Source organism: Dermacentor andersoni, chromosome 8 (assembly GCF_023375885.2).
Source record: "Dermacentor andersoni chromosome 8, qqDerAnde1_hic_scaffold, whole genome shotgun sequence".
NCBI lineage: Eukaryota > Metazoa > Arthropoda > Arachnida > Ixodida > Ixodidae > Dermacentor > Dermacentor andersoni.
Genome location: NC_092821.1, coordinates 141,058,938 through 141,086,836, shown reverse-complemented (window position 1 = coordinate 141,086,836; position 27,899 = coordinate 141,058,938). Strand labels below are relative to the sequence as shown.

Genomic DNA, 27,899 nt, shown 5'->3' with positions numbered 1-27,899 from the left:
TCAAAGAATTAAATGTTTTTATAACCCGTAACTAGACGACGAAAAGTCGTAGTATGTTGTCATGGTTCCCGGTCCGGAGTCTTTGAACATCCACGGACAGTCCACTCAAATAAAGCTGGATCATCGCTCACTAAATGAACACGGCAATGAGGACGTTACGAAGAGCGCAGAGAGTTGTTTTTTTTTTTTAGAATACGGTCTCTTCCGCAAGTGAAAGACGGCCCGAGAATGACTTCGCGATTCCCAGTGCAAGACGCATAGAGCACACTCACTGAAAGTCCTTGTCACTTAGTGGATCCAGTTCAACAACAAAAATGTCTTTCGTAAGGAGACATATTCGGTATATCTGGTGACACGTAATGGTGACGACAAGATGAAACGCGAGAAAGAAAATGTCCATTGTCTTTGTGTCTAAGGTAACCAATTAAGAGCCATACTCTCTGCCGATCACTATAGGGTATAATACGCTTTCAGCACGCATTCATTGGATATGCGAGCGGGTGGAGGACATCCGCCGCACCAATGAGATGCCGAGATGCCCCTTACGTCACGGAAAAATTAGTGTCCCCGAAAGTAGTCGACCAGGGATACGGCCTCAACAATTACTTCGCTGCGCGTCTTAGCAAGGTCACTTTGCGAGAAGCCATTTAACACCCATCCCGCACGTTCTGGGCACATCACTGCGTCCTCAGAGAGTTCAAAGCCTTCGCTCAGTTCTTCTGACTGTGAAAAAAGGAGAAACTTCGTGAAGTAGCACTGGAACTGTCCAGCCATATATAGATTACAGTTTTCAAATCGCGACCTCTCACCGTAGAATACGTACCAAAGAACTCTTGCGGTGCGAGTCTTATCCTGAGCATGTTGCGAGAGACATTGCGCACATTCTGGGTACATGGTGGCGTCTTCGGAATGTTTGACGCCTTTACATATCAAGGCACTTCTGACAGAGACGGCACTTGGTAAAGTCATCTTGAGACTGACCAGTTTTGGTTGACAGCGATGACACCATACTGCTCCAATTTCTCTGTCTACGACTCTTGGGGCATGTTGCGGAATACCTTCCGCACATTCCAGACAAATGACACCGTCGTTAAACAGTTCGAAGCCTTCGTAACCCAAATGATTCTGACATGCAGAAGTTGGTAAGGTGACAGTGAGGCTGGCCACAAACCAGTTCAAGTTTTACCAAGAGCATGAGGTGCATAAGCACTTTCTGGACAAATGACTGCATCTTCTAAGCGTTCGAAGCTTTCATAGCCCAGATGCCTCTGACGTAGGTAGCACTAGGCAAAGCGACATTGAGACGGCCAAGTTGTAGTTCCCAGCGTTCTCCCGGACCCCAGTCCCAGGAGTACGGTTCCAACGATTACTTCACTGCAAGTCTCAGCAAAAGCACGCAGTGAGGAGTCATGAGTGTGTCTTGGCCTTCACAGCCCACGTGCCTCTGACGTAGGCAGCACTTCGGTAAAATGGCATTGCGACTGGCCAGTACTAGATCAAAGTGCTCAAACCGTGACCCTAGTGCCGGCACTCGAGGTACTGGCAATCGGAGTGCTTTCATGAGCGTCCCCGGGGCTCGAGCAGCTGCTGCACTCTCCTTCGCTATCGGTCGTCGGCTCTTCGTCGCCGGAACTGTCGCTAGGGTCGCTAGCGTCAAGGCCCCTAGGAGTCTCGCAGCCGCCCTTCGGGGCCTCGTAGCGCCCGTTGCTCAGCGAAGGAGTGTGCGGAGGAGGAGGAGGAGGAAGAGGCGGAAGCAGTAGACCGGAAGTCAGAGGTTTGGTCACATCCGGCGGTTCGGAAGCCGCGGTCGCCGCACTTGTCGCCGGAATCCTGACCAGGTAAGGCGCTGCCGGATGGGCGGCCTTGGTGTTGTGCCGGCCCGGCTGTGGAGCGCCGTGCCTCGCAGTTCGCAGGTGGCGCATCCTTCGCCAGGCCTCAGGAATGCCTGCAACAAAAAAAAAATGTGGGACCTCTTAAAAAGCCTCGTCTGATTCCAGTAGCGTAAGTATACAAAACAACCTTGGTGCAAAACCGAACGCTTTGATTACGAATGGACGCGTCGAAGAAAGCTCACATAAAAAAAAACGCGGCATGTTCTTGCTTGCCCGAGGACGAGGAGGTGGAGGAGATTTCAATGAAGAAAAAGGAGGAGAGGTCGGTCTGGAGAACGTGTCTCTATCCTGCTACTCCTCACTGGGGTTCACCGGAAACGACGCAGAAGCCAATATACGTGACAGGGTCCGTACTTTGTAAAATTCATTTCACTTTCCATTGTTCTTTTCTTGCCGTGTGTCGCGCTAAATGGCCAAACAAAGCGACTGCGGCGGCGTGGCGTAATCTGGGACAATGACTGACGCCGAAGAGAATGGAAAATGAAGCGGGTCGTTAGAGAATAATCCCCACAAACCATGTCGTGAAGGCGAAATAAGCACACTTGTACGGTACGGTACTTGGATCTGCGTCATATCCGCTTGCCACTGGCTGTCCACCCAGTCTACTAAGGCGATGTTTAAAGGTTGATAATTAAAGAACTGGGCGAACTAGCAGCCCCGAGACTTAGGCCAGATTACTTCGACGGCAGACACCGGCCATTTGTGACCAGTTTCGCAGAAGTTAAATTTCCTTGGCATTAAAACATTTCGTCACTCACTACCCTTCTTCTTCACTCGGTACTCAAATCGCGAAAAGTGTGCCGCCGACCGCACTCACGCTTGCTGGAGATGTACGGGGCGTCGCATCGGCGCACCACCAGCAAGACGGCGGCCACGGCGAGCAGCATGCCGGCCAGGGCGCCGAACACGATGCCCACGATGACGCCCGCGCTTGCACCGGCCGAAGGCTGCGCCCGGGCGCCCACCAGGCCCTTGAGCTGGAGCCTGCGTGTCCGGTGACGCGGCAGTTATGCAGCGCGAGAACTTGGTTGATTCCTCCGCTAATATCGGGAGACGGGAAAGGTTGGCCGACTGATTGGCTGACTTGACTGACCGACCGATTGACTCGGTGATTAGAAACGCGTCCACTTGGTTGAATCCTCCGCTATTGTCGGGAGACGGGAAACGTTGACCGACTAATTGGCCGACTTGCCGATTGACTAACTGAGCGGCTGACTTGATTGACCGGCCGATTGACTCGGTGATTGGTTGGCCTACCGTCTGGTTCTACCGATAATTGACTGACTCGCCGAGCAGCTGGCTGACTGATTTGCTGACTGTGTTTAGATGAGTTAATATCTGACTGCTTGTATAACTAATTGACTATGGCTGGATTTCGTTAGCCGGCTGATTGGCTGACCGGCAATAAGATTGGCTGATTGACCAAATCGTTGTAGTATTGAGTCTTCATGATACACTGAGTGGCTGATTGTTTGACTGGTTGACTCGCTATCTCGCACGTTACCTTGACCGACCGACCGACTGTCCGACTGATTGATGCGCACAGCGACAGAGGAGTAACATGCCGATTTCATTACTTCTACACACTTGTCGTTATATGTCGATTACATATGGAAAAGGCTGATTGACAAGGCTGATAAGAGTGCGTTTAACGCCCCGCGGAGGTATACCTGCGCAGCATGTCGAAGTACGACTGGACCATGGACTCGAGTCCTAGGAAAAAGTCGCAGTTGGCGAAGTGGCCGCGGCTCTCCAGGTAGATCTGGTCAGCCACTTCCTGCGGGAACACGTCCGACACTGCCGGTCCCACCAGGGTGTGTGACTGCGCATTCGTTATAGTAACGACCGGAAGTGTCCAGTTGTAAAGCAAAAATAATTAACAAGTTTGAAATGAAGAACAGCACACAAAAGGGGGAAAACATGTATCAAAGGATCTTCACTCAAACGACCACATCACTATATTAGCGTAATTACTTCGAATAGAAATTCCGAAACTAGAAATAAGAATTCGGACTTACAGGCATAGTATCCCCGCCTGTTCTTCAAAAGAGCCTGATAGGCCGAAGAATCTACAAGAAACACTCGCAATATTTAACAAAGTCCGCCAGACAGTACTCTGTGTGCTTCTTTGTCCTCGCCTTGTCTCGTGTATTGCGCTGTTTCGTTCAAAGATGTCGCCGGACGGACATTCTTGTTCCCTTATGTCTGGCTACGGTGCACCGTTCTGGGCAGCTCCCGAGCCCGTCTTCTCCGGCTACGTGCGGTGTCCTTCTGACGTCACAGGCGGCTGTGCAGGTGCTGCCCGTTGTGAACGTGCGAATGAACGTGCGCTGATGATGATGTGTTGTGTTTTGTGGCGCAAGGGCCAGGTTTGGCCAAAGAGCGCCATGACAAGTGGTAATGTTGAAGATGTTTTATGGAAGATGTGACTTGGCTGTAAAGTGGCCTAAAAATAGTCGCTGTAGAGTGCGTAAAATCTACTTGCTATAAAATTATGGCGATGACTAATGACGAATACTATGAACATTAAAATCAATCGTAGAAGAATGATGCAAAATATAAAATATATAAGATGGTAAAATTACTTGGGGCACTGCTGCCTCGCCAGAGCCCTTGAAACACAAGGGCCTAGAGACATGTGCTATACGAAATAGCTTTCACAGCGGCATCCTCTGGAGAGAGGAGACGCTATGAACGTATGGGGCTAATTACATGTAACACAACATCTTTCAGATAACTTAGGACTGCGTTGGTTTCAAATAGCGGTTCTGGGCCGAGTAACATTACTGGATGAAGGGGGATCTGCTGCCGGTATGCTAGGGGAAAATGTTTCTTTCTCTCAGATTCGGCTGCCCGACACTCCAGGAGGACGTGGAGGACGGTCAGCCTCTCCCCGCATCTACCGCAGGTTGGAGGATCATTTTCAGTGAGTAAAAAGTTGTGTGCCAAATGTGTGTCCTATTCTGAGGCGGCAGAATAGGACATCTGTTCGCCGTGCTTTTGTTACGGAGGGCCAAGAACCTAATTGTGGCTTTATCACGTGCAGTTTGTTGTTTACTTCTGCGTCCCACTTACGTTGCCAGTGGTTTCGCAGTTTCCTTCTTAAAAAAGGCTTCAGGTCTGTGACAGGGACCGAAGCGGTAGGATTAACAGTATGCAATGAAATTGATGTGGCCATCTGGTCTGCTAGAACGTTACCCTCGATGCCCCTATGTCCAGGCACCCAGCATACAATGACATGCTGGTTAGACATATACGCTCTACAGAGAATGACATAGAGCTCAGTAATTACGGGGTTTCTGTGTTTACAGTGTGACTTCAAGGCTTTCACGACGCTTAGGGAGTCTGTAAATAAAATTGTTTTTTGAATATTTGATTTTCTGATATGTTTCACAGCCGACAATAGTGCATGGGCCTCAGCTGTAAATATACTTGTTTCAGGGTGCAGTACACCGGATTCCGAGAAGGACGGACCAATGGCTGCGTAGGACACCCCGGCATGCGACTTAGAAGCGTCTGTGTAAAACTCTGTGCACGAGTACTTGTACTGGAGCTCCAAGAAATGCATTTTGATATGTGTCTCTGGCGCATGTTTAGTGACCTCTACAAAGGATGTGTCACACTCTATCAGCTGCCACTCCCAGGGTGGTACTAGCTTAGCTGGAGGCATTAGGCGTTGTTCGAGAATTGGGACATCCATTTCCTTGCTAAGTTCTCTTGCACGCAGTGAGAAAGGAAGTCTCATAGAGGGTCTGTTATTAAAAAGTGTTTCACACGTGAAGTCCTTAATGGTTGTGAAACACGGATGTTCCTTAGTAGAGCGAACCTTGAGAAAATACGTTAAGCTGATGTTTGTTCTCTGAAGATGGAGTGGCCACTCATCTGACTCTACATATAGGCTTTCAACAGGGCTTGTCCTAAATGCGCCAGTGGCCAGACGGATACCCAGATGGTGTACGGGATCTAACATCTTAAGCGCGCTCGGTGCGGCAGAGTGGTATACTACGGCACCATAATCTAACCGTGATCGAACTAGGCTCTTGTAAAGATTCAACAGGCACCTCCTGTCGCTGCCCCATGTAGTGTGGGATAGAACTTTAAGTAAGTTCATGGTTTTTAGACATTTTTCTTTAAGATGTTTTATGTGAGGAATGAAAGTGAGCCTGGAGTCAAGAATAATACCTAGGAATTTGTGTTCTTTGTTGACAGGAATTTGTTGTCCGCCCAGTTCTACACAAGGATCTGGGACCAGGCCTCTCTTTCTTGTGAAGAGAACACAAGAACTTTTGTGGGGGTTGACCTTAAACCTGTTTTGGTCTGCCCATTTGGACACTTTGTTTAAGCCCTGCTGTACCTGTCTTTCGCATACTGTGAGGTTGCAGGATTTGAAGCCTATTTGTATATCGTCTACGTATACGGAATAAAAAATGGCAGGTGGTAGTGAAGCACGTAGTTTGTTCATCTTAACAATAAAGAGAGTGCAGCTGAGCACGCCTCCCTGGGGTACACCAGTTTCCTGGGTGAAGGGACGTGACAGTGCATTGCCGACTTTTACACGGAAGGTACGATTGGACAAATAGCTTTCAATTATTTTGAACATATTTCCACAGATGCCCATTCCCGACAGATCTCGCAAGATCCCGTAGCGCCATGTTGTATCATATGCCCTCTCCATATCGAGGAATATGGAGAGGAAATACTGTTTGTGTACAAAGGCATCGCGAATATATCCTTCAATGCGCACAAGATGATCTGTTGTTGACCGCCCTTGTCTGAAGCCACACTGATAGGGATCGAGAATATTGTTGAATTCATGGAAGTGTATGAGCCTGTGATTAATCATTTTTTCGAAGAGCCTACACAAACAATTCGTAAGAGCTATTGGACGATAATTTGCTGTGAAGGAGGGGTCTTTTCCCTGCTTCAGGACAGGAACGACAATCGCCTCTTTCCATGTAGATGGGAGGTATCCCGCAGCTAAAATGGTGTTGTAAAGTGTGAGTCGTGTAACTTGTGTGTCAGCATGTAAGTTTCTGATCATATCATACATGACTCTGTCAGGTCCCGGTGCAGTGCTTTTGCATGTGTTCAAGGCAGCTCTCAACTCGGCAATACTGAAAGGCCGGTTATAGGGTTCATTCTGCCTGGAGTTTCTAATTATTGGCTTACATTCTTCTATTTGTTTATATTTGAGAAAGGACTCAGAATAATGGGTTGAGCTCGACACGCTCTCAAAGTGCTCCCCAAGTGAGTCTGCCTGATCTTGCAGGGTGTGTTTGATCTTGCAGGGGTGATTGATCTTGCAGGGTGTGTAAACACCTTGTGTGTTTACCAGAGGGAGTGAATATGTTTGCCGCCCTCTAATCCTATTAACCCTATTCCAGGCTTTGGCCTCGTCCCTAAACGAGTTCATACTCGATAAAAACTTCAGCCAACTCTCTCTTCTGGCCTGTCGGCGCGTTCTCCTGCCTTCGGATTTTGCTTTTTTAAAGTTAGTAAGATTCTCTGCAGTGGGAGAGGCGCGTAGCAACCCCCACGCTTTGTTTTGTTTCTTACGGGCAGTCCTACATTCGTCGTTCCACCACGGGACGCGCCGTTTGCATGCTAAGCCACTCACTTCGGATATGCATTTTGATGCGGCGTCTATTATGAATGTTGTAAGATACTCCACCGCAGCATCAATTTCTAAAGAAGACATGTCAGCCCATGAGATGATAGTGAGAGTTCGAAATTTCTCCCAATCAGCAGTCTCAATCTTCCACCTAGGAGCGTGTGGTGGATATTCGTTTTCTATAGGTGATCTTAGCAGTATAGGGAAGTGGTCGCTGCCATAAGGGTTGTCGGCAACTTCCCATTCAAGTTCAGGCAGTACAGACGGGGAGACTATGCTAAGATCAATTGAAGAATAGGTTCTGTTTGCAAGAGAGTAATATGTGTGTTCCTTCTTATTCAACAGGCACGCACCAGAAGAAAAAAGGAACTGTTCAACAAGGCGACCTCGCGAATCTATACGAGAGTCGCCCCACTGGGAGCTGTGCGCATTGAAATCGCCAAGAACAACATAAGGTTCTGGGAATTCATCGATCAAGGACTGGAATTCATGTTTGTTCAGTTGGTAATGCGGGGGTATGTAAAGGGAGCAAATGGTAATGAGTTTGTTTAGTAGGACAACTCGAACCACCACTGCTTCAAGGGGCGTTTGTAGCTGTAAAGGTTGACACGCAATACTTCTATGAATGACAATGGCAACACCGCCCGATGATGCGACGGCATCATCGCGATCTTTGCGAAAAGTAACATACTGTCGAAGAAAGTTTGTGTATTTTGGTTTTGAGTGTGTTTCCTGTAAACACAGCACTTTTGGATTGTGTTTGTGGATAAGTTCTTGCAAATCATCAAGGCTTCTAAGGAGACCTCTGATGTTCCATTGAATAATTTGTGTATCCATAATTAATTTAAATAAGTACTGTGTCTACGGAAATGGAGGTGATGCCTTAGGTTACAGAGCTCTTTCGAGGCCCTGTAACCGGGGTTTTGCTTTTTCTGGAGCGTTCGAGGGAACCTCGCCGCTCCTTAGGCGCTTGGTGCGCCGTCGGTATAGGTGTTGTGTCCATTGCCTCTTGTGAGGCGCCGGACACGCGCTCTTGCGAGCGAGAAGTTTTTCTTGAGAGTCTCACCTCGGAAGGCAAGACCCCTGCGCCCACCAGCCCTGAGGTCGATGGGGCTCCCTGTTGGATTTGTCTGCGCCGGCTGTTGCCAGCGCTGGGAGGGGCCGGGGAGGTCGAGGCAGCCTCGGCTGCGCCTACCTTTGTGGCCGCTATCGGTCCTGCGGGATCGCTGCGTGCAGCGCAGGTTGCCGCAGATAACTCTTGTGGGGCCGGCAACCCAAGGGTAGCCGGGCCTGGTTGCTGGTTGGATGGAGTAGGCTTACCTACATCCACCCTGGGGGCAGGAGCCAAAGGTGCCTGCTCGCTGCACGCGGGCAGGGCACTCGGCGATTGCCGCTGCGACGCTGCCCCCCGACGCGCCGCATCAGCATAAGGTGTGTTGTGGAATGGAGAGCACCTTTTACGGGCTTCCTTAAATGAAATGTTTTCTTTGACTTTGAGGGTAATTATTTATTTTTCTTTCTTCCAGTTCGGACAGGAGCGTGAGTAGGCTGGATGATCACCACTGCAATTCACACAGCGAGGTGTGCCACTGCAGTTGTCTGAGGGGTGGCCCTGGACTCCACACTTTGCACAAGTTATTTGACCACGGCAGCTCTGCAAGCCATGGCCGAACCTCTGACATTTGAAACATCATCTAGGGTTGGGGATAAATGGTCGAACATTTAACCTGATGTATCCTGTTTCGATGGTTTCTGGCAGTACGCTGCATGAGAATGTGAGGATAAGATGCTTAGTAGGGATTTCCTTGTTGTCTCGTCTAATTATAATACGCTTTACGTCAGTAACATTTTGGTCTTTCCAGCCTTTCAGGAGTTCAGTTTCTGTCAAGTCTAGGAGGTCTGCCTCTGACACGACTCCCCGTGAGCTATTCATTGTTCGGTGTTCTGTAACAGAAATTGGAATGTTACCAAACGTCACCAGACTGCCTAGCTTTTCATGTTGATTTTTCTGTGCGATCTCAAGAAGAAGATCTCCGCTTGCCATTTTCGTCACCTTATAACCTGACCCTAAGGCTTCGGTCAAAGATTTTGAAACTATGAATGGTGAAATTAGTCTGGCTTGTTTTCCAGGGTTCTCACTGTGTACTACGTGGTATTTCGGGTAGGTCTCTTTAGTGCGGGTGAAACATGTGCTCAGGTCTTCGGTGCGCCCCCTCTTCTGAGGGTGACGATCAAGTAGGCGGGGAAATGCCGGTGTTCCCATAGTATTTCAGTTCCTTTTCGGCAGCAATGGCGGCCACCCACCACGGAGCCCAACATGGGGACGCTGCTGCACTTAACGGGTAAGGCTGCTGGCGCCAGCCGTACATTGCCGCTATAACCTAATATATTATACCCAAGGGAGGGCACATACACAAGGTTAACCCTAGCCGCCTAGGAAAATTAGGAAGTGATGGAAGAAAAGAGATGAAAGGACAGTAAAAGAAAGAAGATAGGAAAGAAAAAGGTTGAAGAGGTGGACAGGAAAAGGCGACTGCCGATTTCCCCCGGGTGGGTCAGTCCGGGGGTGCCGTCTATGTGAAGCCGAGGCCGAAGGGGTGTGTTACCTCCGCCGGGGGGCCTTAAAGGTCCAAACACCCAGCATCGGCTCAACCCCCAGGATCCCCTTTTCCCCAGACAGGGCTAAGCCGCGCACGGCTACACGCGGGAGGGTCCAACCCTCATGTGCTCGGGTACGTGGTGTCGCAACACACCAAACGCCTGCTGACGCAGACGCCCCTGCGGGGAATGAACGTGCGCGTTCAACCCATCTTTTTGTTTTCCTAGCGCCTAATTACTGTCGGCTGAGAAATTTACAACACAAAGATAACAAATGCTAGCCTTTAGCCCGATGAGAGTTGTTAAAAGAATGCTGATATCCTCTCAAAAAGAAATACCGTCACCATCATCATCGTTAACGTAAGGCACATTTCCTCACGGAGACGTCATGACATAAGTTATTCGGCCGTCCGTACTTGCTTATCCTTGGTTGAGATGAGCAGCAGTATGTCGTCGTCGCAGTTGCCCAGATTCCACTGCTTGCGCAACGTCTCCGCGAAGATGCGCACGGCTTCCGAGATCGGCTGGCTGCAATAGAGATTGTCTGATCGGTCGATCGATCGGTGCAATAATCTATTGACTGATTCGTCGATTGGCTGTTTGATGTACAAATTAGCTGACCAGTCCAATCGAACGACTGATTGGCTGATGAAATGTTCGACGCACATGTTCATCGATTGGTTCGTTGATTTATCGATTGAATGACTGGCTGATAGATCGAATGATTTTCTGTTGAAGTACAGAATGACTGATTATTTAGCAGGTCGATCAGTCAACTAACTTATTTATTGATAATTGTCTGTTCGAGTTCAGGGTGATTTATTCCGGCTGTTTGAGCCCCCAGAGACTGATTTGTCATCCGAATGGCAGATTGCATAGTCTATTGATTGTGTTGTGTACAATTAGCTTAATGATTGGCCAATCCGATTTATTTATTTATTTATTTATTTATTTATTTATTTATTTATTTATTTATTTATGGAAGTGCGCTCACTTTTTCGGTCGGTTAATGTGCTCCACGATGGCAACGCCCAGTGTTATGCCCCTGGCGTGCGACTTCCCGCACGTTGGACAGATGCAGAGAGTCTCGTTTCTGATGCGTTCGATGATCGCGTCCAGGGCGTCCGCTGCGAACGGCAATGAGGTAGCACACGTTGCATAGGTTGGCTCAAGTAATCACCACAGTGTACAACAGATTCAACCATTCGAACACGATCGGAAGTGACTTGCGTAAAGCTTCACATCAGCAACAACACTTCTTGAAAATGCTGACAAAAAAAAAATGTGTACGTTACACTTCGTTAGCTTTGATTAGGCGTTCCCTCAGTCGGTCATATGCCCTACGTCGTACATTTTACTGTCCACGTGTATTCACTAAGGTTTGCAGGGTGAATACACGTATAGGTAAATTATTTACACGACATACCGGCGACTCTCTATTGAATGGGGTGCTGGTTTGGACGAGTGGGTAGCATTCCGTGACGGCAGGTTTTTACGCCCAAAATAGAGTACGAAGACAGGGGACTCGGCAATCGTGAGCGCGCACCTTTAACTGAATTTCATTGGCGAAAGGGCAAGGTTTTATACATCGACGATATGTGACGTGCATCCGATTGGTAAAAACATGAAATCTTTAAGCAAACAAAGCGCAATGTGAAAGCGGTGACGCGTGAAACGGTGGCACCGTCTTCTGTAGTTCATGCGCAAAAGGCTGTACAATTACCAATGAAGCTTTGCAGTTCTGTAGACCTCTTACTGCCGGCGCAAGTTATGAGAGAACGACCGGCCCAACAAGCTATATACGCGTACTCGCCTTGCTTCTTGTTGATGACCCGGTCCGGGTCGCACACGAACGACGGACGGTAGCGGTTGCAGTACCGCGGCTGCGTGATCGGGTGCGGGTACTCGTCGACGCGCCAGTACCAGCGCGACTCCGGGTCTTCCTCCTCGGCGCTGCACCAGCTGTCAGCCGACACCGCCACCATGGGGTCGCACGACCACAGCATGGCCGCCAGCAAGATGGCCGCCGCCGCCTTCCCTCCGCGATGGCTGCGGTCCAACATGGCGGCCGCTGCCCACACCGCACACGCCGGCAAACGGTTGGCGATTTACGATCGGTCCCGGCGCGCACCGCTCTGGTCAGCCGAGTTGGAGACACTCCGTCCCTGTCTGACCCGTCGTGGCACCGATTGGACCCCCGGTTTGTAAACAGCCTTCCGACGACCTCGTCATGACAGCCTCCTGTGTCCAGGTCATCGGCCACGATGCTTTGGTGTGGTTAGAACCACGGGACAACCCAACTGCTGTGGATTAGTGGAAACACGGAGTGTGTCTGCCACTGAGAGGGAGAAATACATTAATTTACACTGCTATCCCATAACACTGGTTATGCAGCAGAGTACAAACGAGTACAAGAAAACACCAACAAAGCACGTGGTCGGGCAAATTCTTCCCAAATGGTTCGTGCAGCAACTGCCGAAATTTTCCGCCTAGAAATTTTCCGCCACAGCTCAACCGTAAACGAAGAAATGAAAAAAAAGGAATAACTTATAGCAATCTAAAGCAATGAGTGAATGGCTTGGAGCAATGTCGTTCGCTGGGTAACAAGTGCAGCGCAACAGTCAAAAGAAATGGGCGCGAAGGTACACATTTATCCCGTTGACAATTTTATGCAAAGTGAATAACACGCTCACATATATACGCCTGAATCGGAGTGTGTCGATATGACCACAATCGAGCTTAAGACGAGGACGAGAAATGCCGGTCGCAGCAGTGAAATATACGCGTTCTCCTGGATTTGTTCAAATCTATACAGGGTGTCCCACGCAACTTGGGCCAACATATAAAAATATAGGAGTGTCACGTAACTGGACAGAACCAAGGTAATGTTTTTGCCTTCACTTGGAGCAAGTCCGACTATTTCTTGTATTACCCCTGATTACATAATTACTTAATAATTATTCAACTTCATTAAATATTATATTCAGAGCAAAAGTGGCAACGAGAGAATTGTAGACCATCGTGGAAAATTCCCGATCCAGCTTTCGGTCGCTCAACACGTGCTACATAAATCTTTTTTCCAAGCCTGAAAGAAGCCAGTGAAAGCCAGCGAAAGGCAGTGAAAGGCAGTGAAGGCTTTCTTATGGCGGTAACTGCCCAGCCTTCTCCTCAATGCGAACGTGTATGCGAACAGCACGCCATGAAGGGCACGAAGGACAATCCTCTCTGCAAGCAGAGACACATACTACAGAAAAACATTACTTACGGGAACAATATGTTCAGAGAAAAAAAATATGGCCTCAGCTGTTGTTTTACTGGATTGTGCCGGCGTGCAGCCGAGAGTGGCCGCTTAGAACTACGGGGGTGGGCGGGGGAGGTGCAAATGTCCTTCAAAAACCACGCGTAATGACATCATGGGCATTGCAAGGTGCTCATGGCAAGCACTAAATAACATGCCTGAGATGCACATAATGTGTTTTTTTTGTGTGTGGTCAAATATCTGCCCCTTCCAGACCCTACAACTAAAAAATAACAAGAAAAGCTGTGCATATGATACATTGTTATTGTTGCACAACAGCTTAAATTCAGTGTTTTGTCGAGGTCAATGCCAAGAACAAGTGTTAATGCAAGATAAGCATGTTTAATGTACATGGGTACCTATCCAAAACTTCAGAAAAGTCAGCTGCTAGGTCTCCCATGTAGCAGTAGGCAAAACTTAACCTGCTTTTTGAGCAGAAGAACGTGGCAGTGAATGCCATGCTATTTGTGGTGCCGGTTGACCTACATATATACCTAGATATACTTATTACATGAAGCTGAAAAACAGATGGGCTTTTCTAGGGGCTGCATGAGCAGGGTCATATGTCATGTTGGATATAGCCAAAGACCAGAAATGAAATCTTTCAAGTAGCTGCTCGGAGAAGCTTCTCAAAGTACTTCCACTGACCACAGCTGAGCGAAGCAAGAAGGTTCGCCACAAAAAGTACACAGAGTTGAACAGGGTGAAGTATGCGTACTGTGGCACACTTTAACAGCACAAAGATAAGCATGCAAAAAAGAATCGACGGGTGAGCGTTTGTTTCCGTTCAAGTCAGTGTTTGTTGTGGATTCGTGTTCCTACAGCTGAGCAAAATCTCCATTCTTGTATTAGACTATAAGGTCGTTACTTCGTAAAGACGTTTTGCCATTTCAATACTTGCTTATAATGGCGCGACATTCACTTATCACACCTATCTGAGAAAGTCGAACAGCAACACACGTAAGACCAGAAACAGAGTCAAGCAGGCCATGTGATGGCGTTGCACACACAAAATAAGGCCAATCAGTTCTCCAGAATGCCGCAAGGTGGAGGAAGTATTCATGAAAGGTAAAACTGTCATCCACCCGAGTGTAGCGCGATGCTACAAAGGAAACCTATAGCAGGTTTCTCAGAAATAGCGCTTCACAGTTGAGGAAAAATTCGTCCTGGTCTTGGCCCTGGTCCTGGTCCAGGATGTTACCTTTTACGCAAAATACGGAAGCAATAATTTTTTTTTGACGAAAAAAAGCAAACAGTACACATTATATGTGGGTACAATTTACCGTTCAAAACAGAAGCACCAAAGCAACATTAGTAAGAAAAAACACGGTTATCTACTAAGCCTGTCACTATTTGGAAAACGTTCACAAATGTATTAAAATTGGCAGAGGCGTTTGTAGATGGAGGCAGCCACGAACAACAGCTGCTGCTTAATAGCGACAACGGCCTTTTCACTCCTACATCAGCCGATGCCGGATCGTCATTTTTGCCTGATGGTGCTGAGGGATAAACGATAGCAGTATTATTACGTAATTATCAAGAAGTGTTTTAGGTGTGGGACACACTGACGGCACGCCACTTGATTCTGTTTCCGATTGGCTGCTAGAATCTCTGCTTGTGTTCATGCAGAGTCCCCGAGACCGTGTACAAGTGCATAACAATTCAAATACGGATGTTTCCGCACTCGTAAATGCATACGTCCGATTTGGCACAGCATGTTGCGCAATCCAAACTAATGTTCAAAGCTGCAGTCATATGCTTCTACAAAGTACGTCATGAGCGTCATACGGTAAAGCATCCATACCATCAAAGTATAAGGATGGACAATGCTAACTGAACAGCACGTTAATCGACGCATGAACAAAGCCGTACGTAAACTGATTTATCGGATCTCAGCGTGGTGCGTTAAAATGCAACACATCAAACTATTTCAGGCTTCAGTAAATTCTGAGAGAGAAAAAATTTTCAAGGTCCAGCTAAGCTGAGGTGAAACTTTTAAAGGCGGTATGGAAAAATCGCAACCAGAAAAGTTGTGAATGTGGTTGTGCTTTTTATATTCATCATATTTTATCAGTAGCAGCGTGGTTGTCTATGAGGTTCAAGTTCTTAAAAAAAAATAAACGTATTTCACTTTCTTGTTTTTTTCACAAATGTGCTTTTTTGTCCAAAATTATTGGTCGCAGAGCTTTCGAGTTTTACGAAAAGAAGGATGATGGTATACTACACGTGTGGAACTGAAACGATGCAGATACCTCAAATGCTTAAGTCAAACAATTTCTGTTCTTTTTTTTACACTGTGCTACTGCCATTACGACATGCTTTTTATTTGTTTACTAAACTTCCATTGCCCTGCGGGTATTCATGCTAGTTCCAAAGTTGCACGGAGCACTTACTCAAATGTTCACAAAATTTAGTTTACATACACCCACCAGATTTTTAGAAAAAAATACGAAAGTGTCCTAAAAGTACGCCCTGAGAAAAATGCAAATAAGTCGGTGTATTAGTGTCAGAATGTTGCATTCATCAAAACGTTACAGGATTACAGGCTTTTTCGTGGTCAACATTTACTGCCTACGAAACACAGAACTTCTTAAAGATGTCTTGAAACGGATACAAATGGGTATAGACGTCTTGTTCTACGATAAGACTAAAAATAGAATCTCTTCTAAACATAACATAAGCACCTGAAATATACTAGTATATATCCTATATGCGGTAACAACTTGCTACTGGTGTCATCAGACCCTACTTCGGTAAACGCATTCAGAACGTCTAACTCAAGAGCCTTTTTAGGCGTTTTTGTCTAAAATGCCTTGCGGAATGTTAACATTACGGTGACCGTCGGCGTTAACGAACATAAGACGTCGCGGACAAAACGGCCTCATTTGAAGCCACATAATAAACTGGCTTCAATGCTTAATAATTTCACACCGGAACTTTGGCAATCAAGGGTGTGTTATCATTTTAAACTCGGGGCGCGCGCACAACGCCTCGAAACCATTCTTCCATGGGGCAGCAGGTTCTGACAGCAGGAGCGAAACGCCGGTGTCTTGTAATTACTAGCAGTGATCACAGCGATCGCAGTGAATCGCAGTGGTGTAACAGGGCTAGCCACCACACTGCGATCGCTCCGGCGGTCGCCAAGTAGACGGACTCTCAATTTGTCAAATATCTCGTTCCGTGCCGCAAACACTGGGAAGCAAGAAGCTTAAGGAACAAAATCGCTGACGATTGCGATACTCCTTAATGCGAAATTTGAGCGCAGCTCTATGCGTGTTTTCGTTTCTTGATATATTGGCTGGCGCGGTCAATATCTGTCTCGTGGGGCACGTTGCAAACAGCGCGAAGTGTTGCAAAACAATTAACACTCAAGCACATCGATAGCGGCGAGCACACACGGCGGTCATCGAAAATCCGATCTGCGGTTCAAGCGCGTCGGCTCTTATACGTGATCGTCGAAGGTTTCAGTGTAATCGCTGGTGCCCGCGTGGTTTCCAGAAAGTACTACACAATCCGCGGCGCAACGCATGCAATCAGATCACAAATACTATGGCGCCATCCCGTATTATAGTCAAGCGTGGCACTCTGCTTTCCCCTCACTCTTTCGTCATATTCTCATCTCCGCGTCCCTCCTCGCCCTCTCTTCTTTCATCTCCTGCTGCGCGTTCGTTTTCATCTTTCACTGTGGCCGTTCGCTCGGTTACGAGGGACAACGCCGACGCTAGCCGAAGGAACGGGCGCTTCGACATAAAACGGCAGTCGGCGCACGGTCGTGGGTTCGGTTCAGTGCGTCATGTTATATTTGCGGGCCGTTCTCAGCTGTTCTGTACATGTATTGGATATTAGCTGGCGACATTTAACTGTGCTAACTCTGTTTGCTGTGTTTTGCATCAATGCTTCGTGACATCGGGTGTATTGTGTTCTCACCAACGGCAACTACAACCACAATGGCGGGACCTGCGGTCACCGCCTTCACACTCAATGCGTCTTTATACGTCGCACGTTTGGATAGTAAGTGAAATACTTTGCACTCAGTTCTTCGTCAAAAATGTCTGATTTTTTTTTTAGCTGTTAATCGCGATATCTATTGATAGCTGGCTCCCCTGCGCGGCCGGATTTCATCTTATTTTGTATACGCGGATTCAGCTTGTTTATAGTCTTTATGGTTAACATACACGAAACTACCGAAGGGAGCGCATCCAAAGAGGACGCACTAGTCGTAATCATGGACCAGACTGAACTCGCCCTATTGTGTGCATTTTTGTTCTTGCGTGGGTTACAGCATTGCCTCTGTGTGCACACGCTCGTAGCGTTCCCGCTTCATAGCAAAACAAAACAAAAACTACTGCAATGCTTACTTGCTTTATAGAATGTCAAATGAAATCGGCTACTGATGCAAAAAATGCGCTGGTGCTTTGTTCCAAGTAAGCTGCAAAACTTGTAGCCTAATATTAGTTGCTTCATCTGTGAGTGCAGTCATTATTGCTTGTCGTTTATTAATGGATGACTGTGGTTCACCTAACCTGTAATTGCAAATACGTCTTTCCACTGACTCAATGATCTCTTGTTTTGTCCTTTTCCCTGTATAGACGGCTGGACATCCTTTTTGTCCCTTGGTGCTAGCTCGATTAAGGGACCTCATCATTATGATCAGCGTAAGTCAATGTACTCTACCCTCTCTGGCCCTCACAGATTTGTATATCGGTTAAAACCAGGGATCACTTCGCGGTAAAATAGCTAGTTGGTCTCTTACAAACGGCAATCTTGCACTGATTCTAATTGAGCTGCCACTATTATTCACAGTTTCTCATCGCCATACACAGTTTACTTCTACTACTACTTACCTTAATCCCCTAAGCCTTACACAACTTGATAAATGTAGGTAGTCAGTACTATGGAAGAACTAAAAAATTAACTCTGTTGTGTCATCCTTTACCAGTATTCCATACATGAGTAAAATTTGCTACAAATGTGTACGTAGCCCCTTGCTTCCCTGACGCACAAATGTATTCAAGCCAGTATGCAGCAAGTTCTGTTTTCTAAAATGTTTCTGTGTGATTTAGTTTCTTTGCAGCAATTAATTGTACAACATCAGCAAGGAGACTAATCTCAGATCTTCGTGTGCGCTGCAGAAGGTATGCTTTGCTGCTATGTTTGATATAAACGTGGGCCCGAGGCTTCCGTACAAGAACGAACTTCAGTTTGGCTCTACCACCATCGGCACTTGGCTGAGCACCTGCCGAATAAGCTACCTCAACTAGTTTGTGCAGACTTTTAGAACGCAGCTCTAATGCGCCCGTACCTACGGCAAGTGTCGGCGTCGTACCTCGTAACCGAGCGAATGAGCACAGCGAAAGATGAGAGCGAAGGCGGAGCGCAGCGGGCGATGAAATACGTCGAGTGCGAAGTGAGCGCGAGGAGGAAAACGCGGGAACAGGGTGCAGCACTGGAACCATGAGGCGGAAAGCGTAGAAAGAGGGCACGGCGAAACGTGAAACGCGGGTGCCGGGCGCTCGGGCTGGGTCGCGTCGCCGCGTCTGGAGAACCACGGAGACCAATCAGAGCACGCGGTTAACCCGAGAGCCTTGACGCGAGATAAAACCCCTTAAACTTCGTGAAGTAGTGCCACGCTTTGAAGAATGCCGCCTCCTCCTCACGCGCTCTGGCCGAGGCCGCCGCCGCCGCGTCGCTATTGGCCTAATAGCGTCACGTGGGCCCTCGTGCCTTGCTTCGGCGCCATTTTTGCTCGAGAAGCGTCTACGGAGTGGCGAGGAGCGCATGTTGGCGCCGTTGCTACGCTCGAGCAGTGTAGGTGGCGCCACGGTCGAGGAGGGAGCGTGAAAGAGAGGAGAAACGAGGAGGAGTATTGGCCTCGAGCTCCACCACTGGAAAAGCTGGCGCCACCGTCGGCGTGACGTGCTAGGAGGGATCACGTGGACATAGCGGCCGCGTCGGCTGCTTCGGGAGCGCCGAAGCGATCCGAAAACGACTTTAAATTCCCTCGTACGCTGCGGTCCTCATTTAGTGGCGAAATTTTCCCGCTTCGAGTGTCTCCTTTACAACGCTTGAAAGCACTACAAAAGGTAGTGGCTGCCTTTGAAGGCGCGCAACATGGTAGGCGTTACTGCTCGGTGCCGCAGGGCCGGACGCACGTAACGGAGGCCGATGTCAGCCTTATTCACACGTAGCCGCACGACAAGAAGCTGCGTGAAGCTTGGCTCGCGAAACATAAAACCGGCAAACTGTCATCGGCTACAACTCGGGTATGCAGCAAGCACAGACGCGAGGAAGACTTCTGCTACGGCGCCCGGTCTGCGATGTTCTGAAAACGCGCACTGAGACGCTCGCCCGAGTCCGCTGCCCGACTAATGTCATGACGGTTTGGTCTATGAACTTGTCGATGCTATAGATACTGGCAAGTTCAGTGGAGTGGAAAGGCAGCGGTAAGAAGCACATTTAAAAAAAGCATGGCATATGGTCATGTTTGTGTTTTGAATTAATGCACTGGATTACAAAAAAGGAGCAGCGGGAAATTGCACGCTAAGAACACCGATAAACATACAGTGCGACGCAACTCGAGAAATAATATTGAAAGGTCAAAGAATTTAGCAGAAAAAAAGATTGAATCGTTGCGACGGCACATCATAGTCCCTGTAGGCGTCGAAGTCTCTACAATGAAATTATTTTTGAACAGCTTTGATAGCGCCCACGCAACAATGGTTGCTTGTATACTGCCAAATGCTCATATTCTGCGGCCTAAAGCTCATGGCACGGAGCGAAAACGCGCGTGCGGAGAAAGCGAAACAGTGCGTGGACAAGCATGCAGACGCGCAGTCGGTCGCTGTGAATCTGCGCGATCGCTGCATTGAGGCTTCGTTCTATTATGCTGCATTTAGTTTTACAAACACTATAAGAACATATTTCACATAGTTTGCTCTCAGCGTTTGCTTACCTTTCACGCAAGAAGCCGGTTCGGGAGACTTCATCGCGGCGACCGCGCGCAGTCGCGTTCACTGTACGTATTCGGTAAAGCGATAGCGTCTGTAAACGATTGTGTGCTTTCAGTTTGCCCAAGATTATTATTTAGACAGTAAAAAACGTCTCTTGTTTCGAAAGTACTTACAGAAATGTCCGGGAGAGCTCGCCCGTGGTGTTTTCAGGGAGCGCTGACAGCAAAACCTATGAGGAGAGCGCCGCGTGATCCCTCATATTACGCCAGCGAGGCGCTTCCGATAGATGGCGACTCCGTAACTCCTCGCCGCCAATAGTGTCGCGGCTTTACGAAGTTTAAGGGGTTTTAGACGCGAGAGAGCTCGTAGCGGCAACCCGCGGCGGCCGCGGTATCTACGCTATGCAGCAGCGTCGCAGCGTGGCCTCCAAGATTGCAGGAGTGCGCCGTTGCAATCAGAGGTCGCGTCGAGGAGCCGTGCGTTAGGTCAAGCGTCAGATCCAGCGAGCGGTAATAGCGGCGGTTTTAACAGAGGCCTCTTTCGGATGGCGAAGCTGGATCGAGTAAAGGCACCGAGTAGGTGACGCACCGGGTTTCGATCACACCGGAGTTCCACCGACCACCGCGAAAACAGGTGAAAGTGCCAAAAAAAGAAAGTCTTGTCACCTCAAAATTTGCACCCTTTCGGGGGCTTGTCCTGTCCTCAAGCAATAGCCCTCATATATCCTGCGTGCATTGCGTTTATTTAACGCTTCGCGTCCGGTAGTTTCCGTTCACGAACGGCGAGCGTGTGTTAGAATGACATAGCGCTCCGTTCCTGTATACTTATGTACTATATTGCCGCCAGCATTGCGAGAAGACAAAGACGACCGACACATCCCAACTGCGTTTCAAAGAGCCGCCACACCGCGAGCGTCAAGCAAAGCAAGGCAACGCTGGGCCGGTGCTGACAGGCCGGCGGCTCGTGCGCGAGAATCGGACGATTGGCACGCGACAGGAGGCGACAAAGAGGAGAACGACGTCCGAAGAAGCGCAAGAGGTGCGGGGACCCCGAGACTCTGGAGCACCTTCCCTGTGCCTGCCCATCCTTGGCGCAGGAACGCTCCACAGTGATCAACACATACAGACGCCACGGCCTTCCAGCGGCCACAGAGACTGACCTGCTGTTCCCGGTGTGTCCCCAGCTCCCTGCACTGCGAAGCCTGCTAGAGTTTATATTCCACGGGAATGGACACCCTATAAGCGCCCGCTACAACGCTGGCAACTTTACTGAGGACTGCCACCTGTCACGCATAGTGGAGTCTATTAGGCAACGTCCTCCCTCTCTCTCTATCATCTTTCACTTCCCACTCCCTCTCCCCTGACGACGCTTCCCCGTGCTCCCTCACGGGTTGCAGAATCAAGCGTCCTTCCTTTCTTTAGATCACTATCATCATCATCTCGAGGGACGGTTTTTGTTGTTGAGTGTTCAGTCGGTTTTTGTTGACGGGCACAGGTTCGCCCAGAATAAATTAGTTTTCGTAGAGACGGCTGTCGTAACTGTTGGTTACAATATTCTTTGTCCTTGTTTTACTTTTAAATTCCAAGCATTTCTTGGCAAACATTTGCCACTTTGACAGTATCTATCTGTCCAGCCGCCTACGTCTTGGTGCTTTCATGGTCGTTTCGTTAACTTGGTATGTACCAAAATTGGCATAGCATGACTAGAGTACGTGTATGACAAACATAAATGATAGGTCACGACATGTGTGTCATGTATAGGTCACGGGACAGCCACCCACGTCTTGATGCTCTCATGGCCGTTTCGTGAACTTGGTATGTACCAAAACTGGCACGGCATATATGGCAAGAGTGTACGACAAACATAAATGACAGGTCATGACATGCATGTCATGTAAGTCGTGAAACAGCCGACTACGTCTTGGTGCATGCACTCACGGTCGTTTCGTTAACTTGGTAGGCTCCCCGCACACTGCTTCGCATGACATCGATTCCCACAGGGCGTGGGATATGTCGGCTTTTTAGTCTTTGCGATCTGTCACTTTGTTCTTTCTTTTCTGTTCGCTTTTCTACTTCAATTTCTATGTTCCAACCACTCCTTCGTAAGTAGTAGGCAGGCGTTGCGCCCATCTCGGTGGCAACTACAAGCCTACTCCCCCCCTTTTCCCTATCAGTCCATTCTACACATGCTTTCACGCCAACGACCGACCCTGTCCGAGCCAGGAGCCGCCAGTCGGCATGCATGCTCTATACGTGCAACAATTTTTTGTTAAGCCTTACCGTGCTGCGATTTGCATCAATAAATGGTGCGGTACAGTTGCCTGACTGCAACGGCTACCAATACGGATAGCGGTATTGTGAACGGACTGGGCCTACAACAGAACTACAATGTCAAAAACGAAACCGTCTTGTTGCGACATCATCATCAGCAGCAGCAGCAGCCTGTTTTATGTCCACTGCAGGACGAAGGCCTCTCCATGCGATCTCCAATTACCCCTGTCCTGCGCCAACCTATTCCAACTATAGCGCCCGCGAATTTCCTAATTTCATCTCACCATCTAGTCTTCTACCGTGCTCGGGTGCGTTTACCTTCTCTTGGTCCCCATTCTGTAACCCTAATTGTCCAACGGTTATCTAACCGGCGCATTAGATGACCTGCCCAGCTCCATTTTTTTTTCTCTTGATGTCAATTAGAATATCGTCTGTACCTGTTTGCTCTGTGATCCAAACTGCTCTCTTTCTGTCTCTTAACGTTATGTCTAGTAATCTTCGTTCCATCGTTCTTTGCGCAGTCCTTAACTTCTTCTCAAGCTTCTTTGTCAGCCTCCAAGTCTATGTCCCATATGTCAGCACTAGTAAAATGCACTGATTGTATACCTTCCTTTTCAATGACAATGGTAAGCTTCCAGTCAGGAGCTGATAATGTCTGCCGTATGCGATCCAACCCATTTTTATTCTTCTGTGAATTTCCTCCTCATGGTCAGAGTTCCCTGTGATTAATTGACCTTGGTAAACGTACTCCTTTACAGACTTTAAAGGCTGACTGGCGATCTTGAACTCTTGTCCCCTTGCTCGGCTATTCGTCATTATCTTTGTATTTTGCATATTAATATTCAACCCTACTCTTACATTCTCTCTGTTAAGGTCCTCAATCATTTGTCATCGGCAGTCTCAGTCTCAGTCATCGGCAAACCGAAGGTTGCTGAGATATTCGCCGTCCATCCTTACTCCTAAGCCTTCCCAGTTTAATAGCTTGAATACTTCTTCCAAGCACGCAGTGAACAGCACGGGAGAGATTGTGTCTCCCTCTCTGACACCCTCTCTTTATAGATGTCTTCCTGCTTTTCTTGTGTAGAATTAAGGTAGCTGTAGAACCTCTGTAGCTATTTTCCAAGATATTTACGTAAGCGTTCTGTACTCCTTGGTTACTTAATGCCTCTATGACTGCTGGTATTTCTACTGAATCAAATGCCTTTTCGTAATCTGTGAAAGCAGAAAAAAAAAGAGCAATGAGCAAACGAGCTGTCAGGCATTATAAAAAAAGGATATCTGGTGTATTCATTGTTATCCAGTGGGACAAAAAAAAAATCGAGATGCCGTTTGGCCTTCCCGAGATCTCGAGGGTCGAGTCGGCGCTCGGGACCATTCCTCGAAGGTCGTGACTGCTCCGCTAAATTCGGAACGGCTAGCAACCCTTCGCTACATACTCTTGCTTATTTTTTTTATTTTGCATTTCATAGCTTGAAAATTTAAGCGCTTGCCTCGAGGAAGCGTACGAAACAATTTTTTTATTATGGGAGGTCGATGCGTATAGGCCTGTCGGTATACGGCATGCACAGTTGGTGTAACGTATGCTTAGACAAAAGAAAAACACGTGACCATCGCGCGAGTAATCGCTTCGAAAACGGAAGCAGACGGACGTCCAGTGGCCGAACAAAACAAAACGTGAACTCAACGCCACGCACGGGTCGCGATGATAGTAACAGTGAAGCGGAGCTCGCGCTGAGTGCTTCTTGTTTACCGCCAGTTCGAACGCTGAACGATAAGAAGCTGCGCCTCTCCGGTACAAAGGGTATGGGCGAGCACTTGCCAAGAGAGAGAGACGCTGTCCCGCTGCTGTATTCCGGAGACAGCCGAACTACAGTATACACTCAACAGGATTTGACAGACACATCTTCCAGTACGCGAGAGAAAAAAAAAATTTTAAAGAATGCAGAGACGCAAGGACGACAGGAAAGGTATACGAACGCTGGTCTAATAATGGTCAGCGTCCTACCGTTCCTTTCATCGTTTTGTCTTTGCGCCCTTCTTTATTTTACTTTATCACGTGCCGGAGCGTGTATTTGTCAAGTTTTCAGCTTTGTGCTTTAAAGGATTTGGTGTTTCCCGCAAATTATTTGTAGGGTTTAAGTTAAAGAGAAGCCAAAAGAAATGTCCGCGGCGGCCGCACTACCATGTGTGTGGGGGGGGGGGGGGGGGGGGGGGAGATGCTTTTTTTTAAAGAACTTTTGTGTACCGGACAATCGGTAGACTTTTAAAGAAACCCCGCGCGGTCCAAAATTAATCTAGAGTCCCTCGTTACAGCGTGCCTCATAATCAGGTCGTGGTTTTGACACGTAAAACCCCAAAAATTGTATTTTTTTAAAGAGAAATACTAAATCAGTTGACGCTTGGGAATAGCGGGAAGGATAACAATGGACAAGAATAGACGACACAGGGCGCAGACTAACAACTTTTGTTTAAAGGGCATAGAAGGTTTATCATTATTTTTTTTTATTCTATACTAAGAATTTTTTTTTTAAAGTCGCCTATGGCAGACAGAACAATTCTAATCTATGAGCTGGACCACTCGAAAAGATGGATATTACGTCCACGAAAAATCTAAACGCGTTGACTTATTAGTAGAAGTATCGCTAAATACGTTTCTCTCACAAATTACATTGCGGCCCATATTGTAATTTACGAATTTGTGTCATCCTCAGAATTGATTCCGAGTAGGCATCACGAACTCACGGCGGCTACGAATAGTAAATTGCAGTATGTTCCGTATAGTAATTAGTTCGAAAATTAATTAGGGCAATGTTGAGAATGAGTCGATTACGCCTTTTTAATGACTGCCTCTTCGAATAGGTCAGCTCCATGATTAGAATTGCGCTATCTGCCATATGCGATCCTCAAAAATTCTGTAGAGTAAAAACAAAACAAAAGCACCTCGTATCTACTGGGGGAAAATGCACGAGCAGTTAAGTTCAGTATACTGCGACACCAAACAGCAACGTAACAGCCTGAGCACACGGCTTCGTCACCTGCCAAAGCATATATAGATACGTTAGCTCTTTATCTCGCGTTGGAGAGGCCTCACGTGCGTCAACGCAGGGGGCCCACGAATTTCGTGTACGCTTCGAACGTTTCGCGCGTTCTTTTTAGCACTGCTCAATATACGGGGTACGTGCGCCTATTTGGTTGCGCATCTTCACCTAGTATATACATAATCATGACCATATAAAGCCAACAGACAATGGACGCATGTGTGCGTGTACTTGGCATGATAACAACACGTACTTATCAACGCCATTGGCAGTGATCGCGTGTCTTAGGCCAGCGTTTGCTACCGTCTCCGATTGCGCTATTCTCGGCCCGTATTGAATATTTGAAGCGAAAAGCGCAGCGTTCACCTGTTTATCGCCCCAACTGCTACTTGGCGTGCTAGTTAGGGCATTTAGGCTAATGTGATTGGCCGCGCGAACAAACACGAACTACGCAGGAAGACGCTAACAGGAACAGAAAAATCGTATTCACCTGTATACTCGTGGGGTTTGTTTCTATTTTCGTGCAGTCAGTCATGTTACCGCGGTTCTGGTGCACCATGTTTCATAACAATTACTCTTTTTTAAATTCACATGCAATTTTGTGTTTGGTTCTTTACTCCGTTTCACCCCCCCCCCTATAGTTTTGGCCTAGAACGAAAAACGCTTGAAGCGCAAATCTGAAGGCAAGAACATATTTGGCATATAAAACAGAGCTGCAGAAAAAATACACCAGAATTCGACCTCCCCATTCTGCAATCGGGTGAAACGGTGTCGAAGGCTGGTGGAACATTGGTTAAATACGTCGCGCAAACGCTATTTGTAAACGGAGCGAATGCAGCACCAATTAGGTCACAGGCAAGCTCAGAACACGTGCCTTTTGACGCCGCCGTAAACTCGAACCGAGACCGTTAATTTATACAATTTCACAGAAAACAACGTGTTGGAAGACTCGTTCTCGGCACGAAAGTCGCCCGCGATGGCTCTGAAAGGCACAAAAACGTGGAAGAATTGATACATTTAAGTGTTGGCCCGAGGCCTAAACTTGGTGAACTATAGCTCTCATAGTGGGTCATGCTTGGACAGGGCTACCTTGTTGCACGGCTCAACACCGTACCGCGTAGCAGACTTATCCTGTTCTGGACGTACCGTTCCAGAATTGCACCAGACGTTCCAGACGCACCCCACACATACAACAGACGTACACGCTGCAGACGTTCTACTACAGGGTAGCAATACAGATCACGGTGAGCACAAATGCGTCTGCGGGCTATAGATATACGTCCAAGCAAAAATGCACATTTTTAGGAAAGGCTCTTTTGGAAGATATCCTGAAAGCGAAAACACACTTTTCTAAGAATGTACACTGTATCGTAGCTAAACCGCAAGCGATGAATTTCCGTCTGTGTTTCGCCCTCTGCGAAAAAAAGACGCGTATTCTTAAACCCAACAGCAAATACACGGCCTGAAACTACGCATGTTGGGCAGTAGCCTAGCGGTTGTCGTTCGAGCGCGCTCGAACGCCGCCTCATGTACGATTCGTCGAGAACTCACCTATAAAGGTACAAGGCGCTCTGAGGAAGCGGCAGATACCGTCGCAGAAGGAGCTCCCGAATCACGCACGTAAGAGATAAGGGGATCCATAAAAAAAAAGAAGGCGACGAATAAAACACTACCTTGCGGTTTCATCCGACCCGTCCGACGTCAGCCCCTCGAAGGTGGTTTCACACCGTTATAATCCTCGGCTTGGGCCAAGCGTACTTATGACGGTGGCTTCAAGACGGCCGCTACCACTCTTCCCGGCAATGTACACACGCGTACACACACACACACACGCCGAAAGGAGGTCCGATCGGCTACCGACGACGAAGGCGCGTATCTTCTTTTGACAGCCCTAGATAACGGGAGGTGAAGCACTGCGTATATAGCATCCAGTCGCGGTGCGACCGACCGAACACATGATAACGCGTGGCGGGGTCGCCCGCCATGAGCATCGTGTCGTCTGCTTTCGTTCCTTCTGACGCACATTGTTCCTTTCTTTTTCTATTCTTTCTTTTTTAGCCTGCGCGGGCTTTATCGCGTATTCACGCACAGCAGCCGACAAAGCGTGCACTTATCTCTATATCTGCCTTGAAAGATTTCTCTGTTTTACGGTACACTTCCGTTCTGTGCAATGAAGCTATTGTAGAGCGCTGCATGTAACATCATGAAAGGTCGAATAGTCTGCAGAGTGAGTGATTTATTC

The 27,899-nt window shown here is 47.9% G+C and overlaps 1 protein-coding gene across 4 annotated transcripts; it reads right to left on the bottom strand.

Annotated features, from left to right (window-relative positions):
* LOC126525855 (uncharacterized) lies at positions 1-27,639 on the bottom strand. Of its 4 annotated transcripts, none has more exons than XM_072289984.1 (7): positions 27,331-27,639; positions 11,915-12,439; positions 11,096-11,228; positions 10,518-10,629; positions 3,563-3,714; positions 2,710-2,876; positions 1-1,945 (listed from the first exon to the last, which is right to left on the bottom strand). In XM_072289984.1, the coding sequence occupies exons 2-7, from the start codon at positions 12,162-12,164 to the stop codon at positions 1,506-1,508; spliced, it is 1,254 nt and encodes a 417-aa protein (XP_072146085.1). In that variant the 5' UTR covers positions 12,165-12,439; positions 27,331-27,639; the 3' UTR covers positions 1-1,505. The 4 variants fall into 4 exon arrangements, with proteins under 4 accessions (XP_072146085.1, XP_050029777.2, XP_050029778.2 ...); XM_050173820.3 differs by having other exon boundaries at positions 11,915-12,433; XM_050173821.3 differs by lacking the exon at positions 27,331-27,639 and adding an exon at positions 27,209-27,313 and having other exon boundaries at positions 11,915-12,433.
* Between the last annotated feature and the right edge of the window lie 260 nt (positions 27,640-27,899).